Below are 16,354 nucleotides of genomic sequence, written 5' to 3'. Positions count from 1 at the left end.
CACCACCACCACCCCCACCCCCACCCCCACCCACCCCCACCACCACCAACACCACCCCCACCACACCCCCCCCCCACCACCACCACCACACCCCACCACCACCACCACCCCCACCACCACCACCCCCACACACACTCTCTCTCTCTTTCTCCCAGGTACACATACCGTGTGCTGAGCCCCCTACCCCCTCGTACGGGCCAGGCATCTGGAGCAGCTGGACCCCCCCATCAGGAAACAGTGGATTAGGGAGTGGAGGGGTCTCAGGGGAGGGAGCACGGGGGGGGGGGGGGGGGGCAGTAACAGACTCAGGAACAGGAGCCTTCTGGGCAATCAGAGTCACCTCTACCCTCACCATCGCCCACCGTGGAACCCTTTTCCTCAGAGCACATTCCAGTTTGAACTCCAACAACAACAAAATGTGATATCACGTAAAAGTGGCTTTACGATGAACTTCATCACCAAGAGATCTCTGAACCCCTTTCGATCTTGAGAACCAGGGAGTTCCTGGGGGAACCTGGGGGATCCATCAGTACAAAACACGCACAGGAGCAATGAATAATGAATTATATTTATTACAATGCCACTATACTGTGTACACTATACTGGCTCATATCTGGATATGTGTTCCAGTGTGCAATAATGATGACGCATGAAGTAATGTCCAAAAAGCTGTATTTTTCTAACGACTCAAAGTGTCACCGCTTGTCTCTGTCTTCTTGTGTCAAATGTTGTGTCAAGTTTCCTTTGTAATGGAATACTAAAGTATAGCACAGGCAGAGGCACCACTCTCCTCTCTCCACCTCCCCTTGAAACAGGAGGCACCACTCTCCTCTCTCCACCTCCCCTTGAAACAGGAGGCACCACTCTCCTCTCTCCACCTCCCCTTGAAACAGGAGGCACCACTCTCCTCTCTCCACCTCCCCTTGAAACAGGAGGCACCACTCTCCTCTCTTCTCTCTTCCCCTTGAAACAGGAGGCAACACTCTCCTCTCTTCTCTCTTCCCCTTGAAACAGGAGGCACCACTCTCCTCTCTCCACCTCCCCTTGAAACAGGAGGCACCACTCTCCTCTCTCCACTTCCCATTGAAACAAGAGGCACCACTCTCCTCTCTTCCCCTTGAAACAGGAGGCACCACTCTCCTCTCTCCACTTCCCATTGAAACAGGAGGCACCACTCTCCTCTCTCCACTTCCCCTTGAAACAGGAGGCACCACTCTCCTCTCTTCTCTCTTCCCCTTGAAACAGGAGGCACCACTCTCCTCTCTCCACTTCCCCTTGAAACAGGAGGCACCACTCTCCTCTCTTCTCTCTTCCCCTTGAAACAGGAGGCACCACTCTCCTCTCTCCACTTCCCATTGAAACAGGAGGCACCACTCTCCTCTCTTCTCTCTTCCCCTTGAAACAGGAGGCACCACTCTCCTCTCTTCTCTCTTCCCCTTGAAACAGGAGGCACCACTCTCCTCTCTCCACTTCCCATTGAAACAGGAGGCACCACTCTCCTCTCTCCACTTCCCCTTGAAACAGGAGGCACCACTCTCCTCTCTTCACTTCCCCTTAGAACAAGCCTCGGTAGGAAACACAGTAGCCTGTTACTCTACTCACTGGTAACCCAATCAGTCTCGCCTTAATCTCCCCACCCTGCACCTGCCACCCCATCCTTACGTCCATCTCCAAAAAATCTACCTCCACTTTTCCAGAACAATGCACTTAGTATGTTTTATTTAAAATGCCCCTGCATCACCTAGGTTGCATCATTAATGGCACCCAATTCCCTATATAGTGCTATGGTCCCTGGTCAAAAGTAGTGCACTGTATAGGGGATAGGGAGCCATTTGGGACACAGTCTGACCTAGACACCTGAGAGTAATTTGCTCAATGGACGGACGCTCCAAATCCACTTCACCTCTCGCTCTGTGGCCTCTGAAGCACACAGTCACACCATACCTTTACTCACGTGTCCCTGTCCAACTCCCAAGCTACCCGTCGTGACGTACTTGGTACACTGCAGATGGTGCGTCGTGTAGCGGCGTTTTCAGGTCATGGATTTTTTTTCTCCAAATGGCACCCTACTCTCTACATAGTGCACTACTTTTGACCAGGGCCCAATCTGGTCAGAACGGGTGGACTATGTATGGAATAGGGTGACATTTGGAACACAGTTCCTGTGTCTAGATACGTAACATTTAGAACAGTTATGTATGAAGGTGTCAGGATGAAAACACAAAACAGAGATTGAAATAAGGCTGGCCTCTCTGAGATTCCCTGGCCTCTCTGAGATTCCCTGGCCTCTCTGAGATTCCCTGGCCTCTCTGAGATTCCCTGGCCTCTCTGAGATTCCCTCATCTTTTCCTCATTAAATATGTCTCTTTTTTAAATTGTTCCATGTCCAATAAATGTATATATTTGATTGATTTAATAGCAGAGGTAAGTTATTTTACAGGTAGCCTAGTGGTTAGAGTGTTGGGCCAGTAACCGAAAGGTTGCTAGATCGAATCCCCGAGCTGCCATGGTAAAATCTGTTGTTCTGCCCCTGAACAAGGCAGTTAACCCACTGTTCCTAGGCCGTCATTGTAAATAAGAATTTGTTTTTAACTGACTTCCCTAGTTAAATAAAGGTTCAATTAAATAAATAGACCCACATACATTTGAGATTTGTAAATGGGATGCGATCACCTGAAAATGTATTAATCAAAGAAAGAGAAACGTAATGGGAAGGAACATATAAATGGTAAAGTTCATGTTGAGCATTTGTGTAATTCAAGTGTGTTCTCAACAGGCTTCTGGTGAGAAGGTCTAGCTGTGATTCCATTGGTCAAATGCATTTTATAGTACTTGTTTACATAACGTCCTAGTCTACTCTACCGCCTCCTTCTTAGAACATCTCTGCTCTCTAGTGGCTGATGTGGGAACTGCAACAAGGTCATTTGAGAATTGGAACAATGTCATTGAAGTGATATCTCATGTTTACTGATGAGGGTGATACAGTATGTAGCCCACAAACAACCCACACCATGATTCAATCATTGACAGTGTTGTGCATGGTAAAACTGACAAACGTAAAATGTCTGATCAGAGGGCATTTGGTGCCATAGGTCTACTACAACTACCTTGACTAACCCGTAGCCCAGCACATTAACTCTGTATAGGTACCCCCTGTATATAGCCCAGCACATTAACTCTGTATAGGTACCCCCTGTATATAGCCTCGTATTGTTATTTTATTGTTACTTTTTATAATTTTTGACTTTAGTTTATTTGGTAAATGTTTTCTTAAGTCTTTCTTGAACTGCGCTGTTGGTTAAGGGCTTGTATATAAGCATTTCATGGTAAGGTACACCTGTTGTATTTGGCGCAGGTGACAAATAAAGTTTGATTTGATTTGCGAGGAATAGGTCAAATGCTTGGCTTTACAGTTCCCACTGCAAGAATTACAGGTCCCATAGTAAATGGGAAATATTTCAATCTTGAAAAGGTGAAATCCACAGAAAGTGCAGTATCAGTTGAGCTCAGCCAGATACAGTAGTATTGTATGGTTTATCCAGACCATTCCATACCTTTATAATCTCACATAAAACGCAGCTGCACATGAGGGCTACTTGCTGTTGTTGTTTTACATTTCCTCCAAGAATCAACAGATCCCTTTTCTATTCAACGTGTGGCACACCTTAACATTAGATACATTTGGTAATACAGTCATAATATAATATAACCTAAATATTAGACAATTGTTGATGAAGCCTCCTCTTTTATTTCAGAGAAATATAAAACATATTTTGATTTGCATGCAAATATTATGATAATATTTGTGCCAGCAATATGTAGATGCTCAAAGTAGCTCAGTCCACAATACAAACAGACATATTTAAATATGGTTGAAACAGAGCAACTAATACGTAATAAACATGTTATAAAACCATGACTCATTTGTAATAATCTCCCAGATCATTACCAGGCAGGCTGGCCTCACCCCTCCTCCCAGATCATTACCAGGCAGGCTGGCCTCACCCCTCCTCCCAGATCATTACCAGGCAGGCTGGACTCACCCCTCCTCCCAGATCATTACGAGACTGGCTGGCCTCACCCCTCCTCCCAGATCATTACCAGACTGGCTGGCCTCAGCCCCTCCTCCCAGATCACCCCCTCCTCCCAGATCATTACCAGGCTGGCTGGCCTCACCCCCTCCTCCCAGATCATTACCATGCTGACTGGCCTCACCCCATCCTCCCAGATCATTACCAGGCTGGCTGACCTGACCCCTCCTCCCAGATCATTACCAGACTGACTGGCCTCACCCCCTCCTCCCAGATCACCCCTCCTCCAGGTCATTACCAGACTGACTGGCCTGACCCCTCCTCCCAGATCATTACCAGACTGACTGGCCTCACCCCCTCCTCCCAGATCACCCCTCCTCCAGATCATTACTAGACTGACTGGCCTCACCCCTCCTCCAGGTCATTACCAGACTGACTGTCCTCACCCCTCCTCCAGATCACCCCTCCTCCAGGTCATTACCAGACTGACTGGCCTCACCTCCTCCTCCAGGTCATTACCAGACTGACTGGCCTCACCCCTCCTCCAGGTCATTACCAGACTGACTGGCCTCACCCCCTCCTCCAGGTCATTACCAGACTGACTGGCCTCACCCCCTCCTCTCAGATCATTACCAGACTGACTGGCCTCACCCCTCCTCCAGGTCATTACCAGACTGAATGGCCTCACCCCCTCCTCCAGGTCATTACCAGACTGACTGGCCTCATCCCCTCCTCCCAGGTCATTACCAGACTGACTGGCCTCACCCCTCCTCCAGGTCATTACCAGGCTGACTGGCCTCACCCCCTCCTCCAGGTCATTACTAGGCTGACTGGCCTCACCCCTCCTCCAGGTCATTACCAGACTGACTGGCCTCACCCCCTCCTCCCAGATCACCCCTCCTCCAGGTCATTACCAGACTGACTGGCCTCATCCCTCCTCCAGGTCATTACCAGGCTGACTGGCCTCACCCCCTCCTCCAGGTCATTACTAGGCTGACTGGCCTCACCCCTCCTCCAGGTCATTACCAGACTGACTGGCCTCACCCCTCCTCCAGGTCATTACCAGACTGACTGGCCTCACCCCCTCCTCCCAGATCACCCCTCCTCCAGGTCATTACCAGACTGACTGGCCTCACCCCCTCCTCCAGGTCATTACCAGACTGACTGGCCTCACCCCCTCCTCCAGGTCATTACCAGACTGACTGGCTATGATGTGGGTTGTAATTCCCTGGCTATGATGTGGGTTGTAATTCCCTGGCTATGATGTGGGTTGTAATTCCCTGGCTATGATGTGGGTTGTAATTCCCTGGCTGTGATGTGGGGTGTAATTCCCTGGCTGTGATGTGGGGTGTAATTCCCTGGCTGTGACGTACAGTAGGTACCTGGGAGACGTCCATGAAGCTGGGTCTGACTGTGGAGATGAGCCCTAAGGTCTTAATGGGACAGTTGACCAGCTGGGACAGGATATCGCAGGCTGCCTCCGCCGACTCTGTACAGCTGTCCACCTGCAGGAGAGGAGGAGGAGGAAGGAGAGGGGGGGGGGGGGGGGGGGAGCAAGGAGGAAGAGGAGGAAGGAGAAGGAGGGAGGGGGGAGGAGGGAATAGGAGGGAGAGCAGGAGGAGCAGGGAGGAGGAGCAGGAGGAGGAGGGAGAGCAGGTGAAGGAGGGAGAGCAGAAAGAGCGAGCAGGAAGGAGAGGAGGGAGGGGGAGGAGGAGGAGATAAACACATAATAGCAGCCCAATTCATAGGCCTACACTACAAATTAAACACAATTTTTAACACATCTGGTTAGTAGGCTATACAATCAGTGTTAATGTCAATGTCAAATAACATAGCCTAATATTTTCAATCTCATTACATTGATAAAATCACCAATTTTTCTATTAAATATGTTTTTAATATTTCTTTGTGTGTTGTTTGAGGGAAATCAGCTTGCAATCAACACAAAATGTTGAAAAAGACTCAAAATAATGAAAATAGACGTTTCAGGGAGGAATGGAGAGAATTAGGAGTTCTTACCATATTTCTCCAATGATGAAAATAGACGTGTCAGGGAGGAATGGAGAGAATTAGGAGTTCTTACCATATTTCTCCAATGTCAAACCAGAGTGTGTTGTTTGCAACGCTGTTTGCAAATAATTAAATCTTAGACATCCGTATGAATCTAAGCATGGCACTTTCAAAAGTTATACCTTTCCATCCAGACAGAGGCTCTGCCGATGCAGAAAAATGTAAGCTTCAACTGCTGGCTACTCGTCCGTTGCAAAACCCAACAACCGGTTTGACGTACTGCCAAATTCTCTAAAATGACGTTGGAGGCGGTTTATGGCAGAGAAATGAACATACAATTCTCTGGCAACAGCTCTGGTGGACGTTCCTGCAGTCAGCATGCTAATTGCTGCTCCCTCAAAACTTGAGACATCTGTGGCGTTGTGTTGTGTGACAAAACTGCACATTTTAAAGTGGCCTTTTATTGTCCCCAGCACAAGGTACACCTATGTAATGAGCATGCAGTTTAATCAGTTTCTTGATATGCCACACCTGTCAGTTGGATGGATTATCTTGGCAAAGGAGAAATGCTCACTAACAGGGATGTAAACAAATTTGTGCACAAAACATGAGAGAAAATATTTTTGCGCGTACGGAACATTTCTGGGATCTTTTATTTCAGCTCATGAAACATGGGACCAACACATTACATGATGCATTTATATTTTTGTTCAGTATATTTTCAGTGCAAGTCAAGCACTGCACATGATCCAGGCTAATTGCAGACAATCTTTGAATTAGTAAAGACTTTAGTTGTTACTTTCTTAAATCACATCTATGTAGGTGCAGTAAATATCAGAAAACTCTTAGTTTTAAAAAGGGTAAAGAATTTACAGGCACACATTTAGAATGACAAACGATCTGTCATATTATCATAGGACATCAGTTCACAGTGAGGGATAAAGGCTTACAACTTTCAATTGCCTACACAGCAAGAGCAAGCTGAGGAGAGGCATACACTTGACATTTGAGTGGATAATTAGACAAAACACCTGTTTATTTTATTGTTTGTTTGAAAGTCGATGCCATTGTTAGTCCTATGTTTGAACTTGCATTCCTGGTCTAACTGCTAGGCCTGCAATAATAACCTTGGCCCCTACTCACGTTACATTACAGGTTGGGTTGGTAGGAGCATAAACTAACACTTGTTGGAATAAAAAATAATAGAATGGAATAGAAAAACTAAATTTCTAAGCCTAATCGACACATTTTAATTTGCCTTTGTACAGCTTTGAACAACATACGCTACAAAATATGAACTGTGCAAAAGGTATTCAATGATCAGCGAAAATGAAGGGAAGGAGACGAAACCAATGGAGGACACCAGCTTAGAATATTTAGATGCACCCCCAAATTCATCACACGCTGCCCACGTCACCTCCCCAGCTCCTCATCTCTCCTGCGCATATCCGCCGCAATTTGAACCGTGTGAAGTCAGCATGAAAAACCACACATCGACAACCTAAACAAGTAATGTCAATATTCTTGTATTTTAGCTACAAGCTGTAGTACAGCACTTGTTGCGGCGATAAGGAGATCGCTAGCTAGCTAGCAAGCCACGTTTCTCCCCCTTAGCATCCGAATATCGTTTTTGCAACGTCAACACCCTCCTGCTTAGGTAACTACATGATTATCTTCTTGTTAAACAGGTAAATATCTCAAAATGGTTTATCTTGAAAATAACGTTTACTTTAGCTAACTAGGTTCAGTAGCTAGTTTGTTGGTGCTTGATCGGAAAGCAGTCACATTTGTTTTTATAAAAGCTAGCTAGCCGTTGATCATGACTCTCAGTTCCATTACATTAACGTTACACATGAGTCATTGGACAAAGTCGTCTTATGTATGGGGGAGTTTAACTCCGACGGAAAATGCCGTACGGCTGCAACTTGTTAAACAGGTTAAAACAATATACAGTACGTGTGTAGTTTGCATTTGTGTAATTATTTTGACGTGGTATGAAAATAGAGGGATTTAGCTATGTTTCAATACATTTAGAATCGATTCACGTTTAACGTGAGATGGAGTATTTGGCTGTTTTGGCTTCCAGAGCCAATGCCTCTTTAAAATGAACATGTAACGTTAGGTTAGCTAACAACGGTCCTTGCCCTATAGGAGTAACGTTAACGTTACGGTCCTTTAGTCCAATATTGGGCTAGCTAGCTATGCTAATATAATATAGCTATGATTAAAATACAGATTGTACGAAAATAAGTTACTTTACATTTGCTGTGGTGTCATAGTTACAGTTGCTATTGAGCCAATAATTTATCCATTGCATTAATGTTATTAGGGCGCATCCAATAAATAGGTGTAGCTATGTGACGCGAAGCTAACCAAAGGACTTTCATGCCATGGCTAGCTAACTAATGATGTCACTTGTTTTCTGAGGTCGATGTAGCTAACAGTACTAGAGGTCTCCAAATGTTGCTTACTGTGACCATCCTGTCCTATCTGTGTCACTCATGATCATCTATTATAGCTTTGGGGTACCTATGAAAGGATTCCATTCACTATACAAACATCCTTTGTCATTACAATACATTTGAAGAAGAGATGGGTAGGTAGCTAGGCAGGATCCTTGTATCTGCTTTTAGCAACACTAGTATTTGTATTGGCTTCAGAAAGTATTCATACCCCTTGACATATTCCACATTTTGTTGTGTTACAGCCTGAATTCAAAATGGATTAAATATATATTTTTCTCAGCCATTTCTCACTCATGACAAAGTGAAAACAGGTTTTTAGAAAATTTGGTGAATTTGGTGAAGTACAGAATTATCTAATCTGAAATAAATTTGGGTAAGTCTCTAAGAGCTTTCCACACCTGGATTGTGCAACATTTGCCCATTTATTATTTTCAAAATTATTCAAGCTCTGTCAAATTAGTTGTTGATCAGTGCTAGACAACCATTTTCAGGTCTTGCCCTCGATTTTGAAGTAGATTTAAGTTAACTGTAACTCGCCACTCAGGAACATTCACGGTCTTCTTTGTAAACAACTCCTGTGTAGATTTGGCCTCGTGTTTTAGGTTATTGTCCTGCTGAAAGGTGAATTCATCTCCCAGTATTTGGTGCAACACAGACTGAACCAGGTTTTCCTCTAGGGTTTTACTTGTGCTTAGGTCCATTTTGTTAAAAAAATATGTATCCTGAAAAACTCCCAAATCATTAACAATTACAACCATACCCACAACATGATGCAGCCACCACTATGCTTGGTAATATGGAGTGTGGTCCTCATTAATGTGTTGTATTGGATTTGCCCCAAACATAACACTTTGTATTCAGGCCAAAAAGTGAATTGCTTTGCCAATTTTTTTTTGCAGTATTACTTTAATGCCTTGTTGCAAACAGGATGCATGTTTTGGAGTATTTTTTTATTCAGTACAGGCTTCCTTCTCTTCACTCAGTCAATTAGGTTAATATTGTGGAGTAACTACAATGTTGTTGATCCATCCTAAGTTTTCGATCACAGCCAATAAACTTGAACTGTTTTAAAGTCACCAATCCCTGTGCGGCTTCCTTCCTCTCCGGCATTGAGTCGCCTATATCTTCGTAGTGACTGGATGTATTGATACGCCATCCAAATACATACAGTTGAAGTCGGAAGTTTACATACACCTTAGCCAAATACATTGAAACTCAGTTTTTCACAATTCCTGACATTTAATCCTAGTAAAAATTCCCTGTCTTAGGTCAGTTACGATCACCACTTTATTTTAAGAATGTGAAATGTCAGAATAATAGTAGAGAGAATGATTTATTTCAGCTTTTATTTCTTTCATCATATTCCCAGTGGGTCAGATGTTTACACACTCAATTAGTATTTGGTAGCATTGCCTTTAAATTGTTTAACTTGGGTCAAATGTTTCGGGTAGCCTTCCACAAGCTTCCCACAAGTTGGGTGAATTTTGGCCCATTCCTCCTGACAGAGCTGGTGTAACTGAGTCAGGTTTGTAGGCCTCCTTGCTCGCACACGCTTTTTCAGTTCTGCCCACAAATGTTCTATAGGATTGAGGTCAGGGCTTTGTGATGGCCACTCCAATACCTTGACTTTGTTGTCCTTAAGCCATTTTGCCACAGCTTTGGAAGTATGCTTGGGGTTATTGTCCATTTGGAAGACCCGTTTGCGACCAAGCTTTAACTTCCTGACTGATGTCTTGAGATGTTGCTTCAAAATATCCACATCATTTTCCTCCCTCATGATGCCATCTATTTTGTGAAGTGCACCAATCCCTCCTGCAGCAAAGCACCCCCACAACATGATGCTGCCACCCCCGTGGGTCACGGTTGGGATGGTGTTCTTCGGCTTGCAAGCCTCCCCCTTTTTCCTCCAAACATAACGATGGTCATTATGGCTAAACAGTTTTATTTTTGTTTCATCAGACCAGATGACATTTCTCCAAAAAGTACGATCTTTGTCCCCATGTGCAGTTGCAAACCGTAGTCTGGATTTTTTTATGGCGGTTTTGGAGCAGTGGCTTCTTCCTTGCTGAGCGGCCTTTCAGATTATGTCGATATAGGACTCATTTTACAGTGGATATAGATACTTTGTACCTGTTTCCTCCATCTTCACAAGGTCCTTTGTGGTTCTGTGATTGATTTGCACTTTTCCCACCAAAGTACGTTCATCTCTAGGAGACCGAACGCGTCTCCTTCCTGAGCTGTATGACGGCTGCGTGGTCCCATCGTGTTTATACTTGCGTACTATTGTTTGTACAGATGAACGTGATACCTTCAGGCGTTTGGAAATTGCTCCCAAGGATGAACCAGACTTGTGGAGGTCTACAATTTTTTTTCTGAGGTCTTGGCTGATTTTCTTTTGATTTTCCCATGATGTCAAGCAAAGAGGCACTGAGTTTGAAGGTAGACCTTGAAATACATCCACAGGTACACCTCCAATTGACTCAAATGATGTCAATTAGCCTATCAGAAGCTTCTAAAGCCATGACATAATTTTCTGGAATTTTCCAAGCTGTTTATAGGCATTGTTAACTTAGTGTATGTGAACTTCTGACTCACTGGAATTGTGATACAGTGAATTATAAGTGAAATAATCTGTCTGTAAACAATTGTTGGAAAAATTACTTGTGTCATGCACAAAGTAGATGTCCTAACCGACTTGCCAAAACTATAGTTGTTAACAAGAAATTTGTGGAGTGGTTGAAAAACGAGTTTTATTGACTCCAACCTAAGTGTATGTAAACTTTCAACTGTATATGCATACATACATACATACATTGCTCAAAAAAATAAAGGGAACACTTAAACAACACAATGTAACTCCAAGTCAATCACACTTCTGTGAAATCAAACTGTCCACTTAGGAAGCAACACTGATTGACAATAAATTTCACATGCTGTTGTGCAAATGGAATAGACAAAAGGTGGAAATTATAGGCAATTAGCAAGACACCCCCAATAAAGGAGTGATTCTGCAGGTGGTGACCACAGACCACTTCTCAGTTCCTATGCTTCCTGGCTGATGTTTTGGTCACTTTTGAATGCTGGCGGTGCTCTCACTCTAGTGGTAGCATGAGACGGAGTCTACAACCCACACAAGTGGCTCAGGTAGTGCAGCTCATCCAGGATGGCACATCAATGCGAGCTGTGGCAAGAAGGTTTGCTGTGTCTGTCAGCGTAGTGTCCAGAGCATGGAGGCGCTACCAGGAGACAGGCCAGTACATCAGGAGACGTGGAGGAGGCCGTAGGAGGGCAACAACCCAGCAGCAGGACCGCTACCTCCGCCTTTGTGCAAGGAGGAGCACTGCCAGAGCCCTGCAAAATGACCTCCAGCAGGCCACAAATGTGCATGTGTCTGCTCAAACGGTCAGAAACAGACTCCATGAGGGTGGTATGAGGGCCCGACGTCCACAGGTGGGGGTTGTGCTTACAGCCGAACACCGTGCAGGACGTTTGGCATTTGCCAGAGAACACCAAGATTGGCAAATTCGCCACTGGCGCCCTGTGCTCTTCACAGATGAAAGCAGGTTCACACTGAGCACATGAACACATGTGACAGACGTGACAGAGTCTGGAGACGCCGTGGAGAACGTTCTGCTGCCTGCAACATCCTCCAGCATGACCGGTTTGGCGGTGGGTCAGTCATGGTGTGGGGTGGCATTTCTTTGTGGGGCCGCACAGCCCTCCATGTGCTCGCCAGAGGTAGACTGACTGCCATTAGGTACCGAGATGAGATCCTCAGAGCCCTTGTGAGACCATATGCTGACACATGCACATTTGTGGCCTGCTGGAGGTCATTTTGCAAGGCTCTGGCAGTGCTCCTCCTTGCACAAAGGCGGAGGTAGCGGTCCTGCTGCTGGGTTGTTGCCCTCCTACGGCCTCCTCCACGTCTCCTGATGTACTGGCCTGTCTCCTGGTAGCGCCTCCATGCTCTGGACACTACGCTGACAGACACAGCAAACCTTCTTGCCACAGCTCGCATTGATGTGCCATCCTGGATGAGCTCCACTACCTGAGCCACTTGTGTGGGTTGTAGACTCCGTCTCATGCTACCACTAGAGTGAGAGCACCGCCAGCATTCAAAAGTGACCAAAACATCAGCCAGGAAGCATAGGAACTGAGAAGTGGTCTGTGGTCACCACCTGCAGAATCACTCCTTTATTGGGGGTGTCTTGCTAATTGCCTATAATTTCCACCTTTTGTCTATTCCATTTGCACAACAGCATGTGAAATTTATTGTCAATCAGTGTTGCTTCCTAAGTGGACAGTTTGATTTCACAGAAGTGTGATTGACTTGGAGTTACATTATGTTGTTTAAATGTTCCCTTTATTTTTTTGAGCAGTGTACATACAGTACCAGTCAAAAGTTTGGATACCTACTCAAGTTTATTTATTTATTTATTTTTATAAAAATGTTCTACATTGTAGAATAATTGTGAAGAAATCAAAACTATAAAATAACATAGGGTGGCCTTTAAAATGTTTTATTCGATTCCTCATGTTGTACTCATTGTTAGGAAGAATTATGGTCCAAATCGGATGTTAGGTATTATATTTATTGAAGATTATATGAATCCTATACATTTATAATGTCAATTTGGGTGCAATCAGTTAGCTTCATTTCTCAGAAATCTAATTATAGTTCAACAAAAAAAATGTTTCAGGAATGATAATCTTTCTAACTACAAAACAATTTCAGAAAAATCTGAGATAGTGGGTGTCATGGCTTGCTGAAATGACATGGAACGACCCCCCTCCCCTTTGCATAAGTACCAACCCTACTAACAATCGGCATATTTGATTTGATTTAACTTCTGGCTTCCGGTGGGCTTTTCTCCTTTTTTGGTTCCTTTAAGTCGTTCATGGCAAGTGGAGTGGCTGGAGCGTCATCAAATCAGATCCCCTGTCACACAATGATGTAGCTAGTAGCCCCTACCTGTCTACGGTCAAAGCAACGACATGTCACTCTTCTACTGCACTGTCACGGTCAGTGGCTCCTGAGCTGGGATAAGCCAGATTTCTTTTTTTGTATAGGTCCAATGCCTTGTGTTTGGTCTGATATTTGGTAGCTACAATATGGATTGATCCTCAAAACAGCAGTAGTGCAGATTTATTTTCAGAGATATATATGTGTATGTATGTGAAGCTGATGGGTAAGTAGATTTTTTTTTTTTTGTTCATAATGTTTTTCCTTACAGCTTTTCAGAGTGTAATGGAGATATGTGTGATGTTAGGTAGTAAGGAGGGGTATGAAATAGAGGTTGACCGATTTATTATTTTTCAATACCGATTATTGGAGGACCAAAAAAAGCCGATACCGGTTAATCTGCCTATTTTTATTTGTAATAATGACAATTACAACAATACTGAATGAACACTTATTTTAACTTAATATAATACATCAATAAAATCAATTTAGCCTTAAATGAACAATGAAACATGTTCAATTTGGTTTAAATAACGCAAAAACAAAGTGTTGGAGAAGAACGTAAAAGTGCAATATGTGCCATGTGAAAAAGCTAACGTTTAAGTTCCTTGCTCAGAACATGAGAACATATGAAAGCTGGTGGTTCCTTTATAACATGAGTCTTCAATATTCCCAGGTAAGAAGTTTTAGGTTGTAGTTATTATAGGACTATTTCTCTCTACGATTTGTATTTCATATACCTTTGACTATTGTATGTTCTTATAGGCACTTTAGTATTGCCGGATATGTATAATTCTGGCAAGTTAATTACGGCCTTTGTAAGGAATAAATGGACTTCACACAGTTCGCAATGAGCCAGGCGACCCAAACTGCTGCATATACTCTGACTGCTTGCACGGAACGCAAGAGAAATGACACAATTTCCATAGATATAAGAAATTCATGTTAGCAGGCAATATTAATTAAATATGCAGGTTTAAAAATATATACTTGTGTATTGATTTTAAAGAAAGGCATTGATGTTTATGGTTAGGTACACTGGTGCAACGACAGTGCTTTTTTCGCAAATGCGCTTTTGTTAAATCATCACCCGTTTGTCGAAGTAGGCTATGATTCAATGAGAAATTAACAGGCACCGCATCGATTATATGCAACGCAGGACACGCTAGATAAACTAGTAATATCATCAACCATGTGTAGTTAACTAGTGATTATGTTAAGATTGATTGTTTTTTATAAGATAAGTTTAATGCTAGCTAGCAACTTATCTTGGCTTCTTGCTGCCCTCGCGTAACAGGTAGTCAGCCTGCCACGCAGGCTCCTCGTGGAGTGCAATGTACGGCAGGTGGTTAGAGCGTTGGACTAGTAACCGCAAGGTTGCAAAAACGAATCCCCGAGCTGACAAGGTAAAAATCTGTCGTTCTGCCCCTGAACAAGGCAGTTAACCCACTGTTCCTAGGCCGTCATTGAGAATAAGAATTTGTTCTTAACTGACTTGCCTCGTTAAATAAAGGTGTAAAAAAATAAATAATAATAATCTGCAAATCGGTGTCCAAAAATTACCGATTGTTATGAAAACTTGAAATCGGCCCTAATTAATCGGCCATTCCGATTAATCGGTCGACCTCTAGTATGAAAGGGTCTTTGAGTGACATGTAAGAGATAGAACATTTTAGTTTTGGACCTTATGATTTATTGAGAGGGACTACTGCACATCAGCCCATTGACTAATCCTTATCTTGGTGTGTATGACGTCAATGTAATATTTACTGGCCTGTTTCATTTGTTTACTCTCTTGCCGTGGCATGACAAGGATCTTGTTTCCCCTCATAAATAGTCTAACTTATGACCTTTTTGTAATGTGAAAAGGTTTTCTTTGTTTAACCATAATGTGTCTTTTGTTTTGTTCCCAGACTAAGGATTTACAATGACACTGAAGGTCAAGCTGAGCTCAGTTTGCCTGGGTGTAGAAGGGATGACCTGTGCTTCCTGTGTTCAGTCTATTGAGCAGCGCATTGGGGGTCTTCCTGGAGTCGTACACATCAAGGTGGGTCCGGTGCACATTTATGGGAGGTTTCCCGGACCCAGATTAAGCCTAGTCCTGGACTCCAGTGAGAATTATTTTAATTTTATTTTTTAATAATTTTGTCCAGGACTAGGCACAATCTGGGAAACTGACCCAATGTGTTTTAACATGTGTATCACAACTTTATAGGATAGGCCTTTGTGTGACATGTACATGTGTTAGATTATAACCTACACATCCAACTGATTTTACAGAATCTGAAGCATGTTTTCACCCTTACAGCTTTGTGGTCATCAATCTTTCACCTTTCAAACAGAATGTCTTCAAACTGCCAAGTCTGCATTTCCACCATAGACTTGACACCATTGCACAATTTCCAGAGATTTAAAATAGCGGAGTTTGCTTTTTTTTTTTTTTTTTTCTCTCGGTTTCAGAACATTTTAAAAACTAGATGTGAAACTAACTAGCTAGAATTGAGAAAGCAGCAAAAAATGTTTCTTTATTTTATCTCTTACCAACTATAATTTTATATTTCATTTCACCCAACTAAATATCCCATAGCATCTGATTTCCAGGTTGCATCCTATTCTCAACTACTTTTGACCAAGGAATCAGGGAATGGGGTTTGGGATGCGCCTCCTCCTCTCCCCTAAGGGGATGGCTTGTTCATATAGCTTAATTGAAGATTAACAGTGATCCTTACTTCCGTGTAGCAGCTGTAATAATGTCCTAGATGGCAGTAAATGTGGCCTGGCCTTCTCTGTGTGTTTACCCCTCAGGCACAGGTTAATGAGGATATAATGTAATCGCGTTGTTCCTGACAGAGAGCTGGTCTTTACAGGACTGTCATTTGGTTATT

The 16,354-nt window shown here is 43.6% G+C and overlaps 2 protein-coding genes across 6 annotated transcripts in view; one reads left to right on the top strand and one right to left on the bottom strand.

Annotated features, from left to right (window-relative positions):
* Positions 1-16,354, bottom strand: part of LOC120048907 (probable E3 ubiquitin-protein ligase MID2) — a 1,198,409-nt gene that overhangs the window by 684,813 nt on the left and 497,242 nt on the right. The gene's annotated exons all lie outside the window — the stretch shown is intronic.
* LOC120047848 (copper-transporting ATPase 1-like) overlaps positions 7,496-16,354 on the top strand; it is a 42,648-nt gene continuing 33,789 nt past the window's right edge. For 3 of the 5 annotated variants that reach the window (XM_038993396.1, XM_038993400.1, XM_038993399.1), the window contains exons 1-2: positions 7,496-7,729; positions 15,383-15,516. In XM_038993396.1, the coding sequence (XP_038849324.1) occupies positions 15,397-15,516 (120 nt within the window). In that variant the 5' untranslated portion in view covers positions 7,496-7,729; positions 15,383-15,396. Of the gene's footprint in view, positions 7,730-15,382; positions 15,517-16,354 lie in introns of those variants that run through there. The other 2 variants (XM_038993397.1, XM_038993398.1) reach the window with 2 other exon arrangements.

The sequence above is a fragment of the Salvelinus namaycush genome, chromosome 5 (genome assembly GCF_016432855.1).
Source record: "Salvelinus namaycush isolate Seneca chromosome 5, SaNama_1.0, whole genome shotgun sequence".
NCBI lineage: Eukaryota > Metazoa > Chordata > Actinopteri > Salmoniformes > Salmonidae > Salvelinus > Salvelinus namaycush.
Note: the sequence above shows the minus strand (reverse complement) of the source record. Positions and strands in the feature narration are given on the sequence as shown.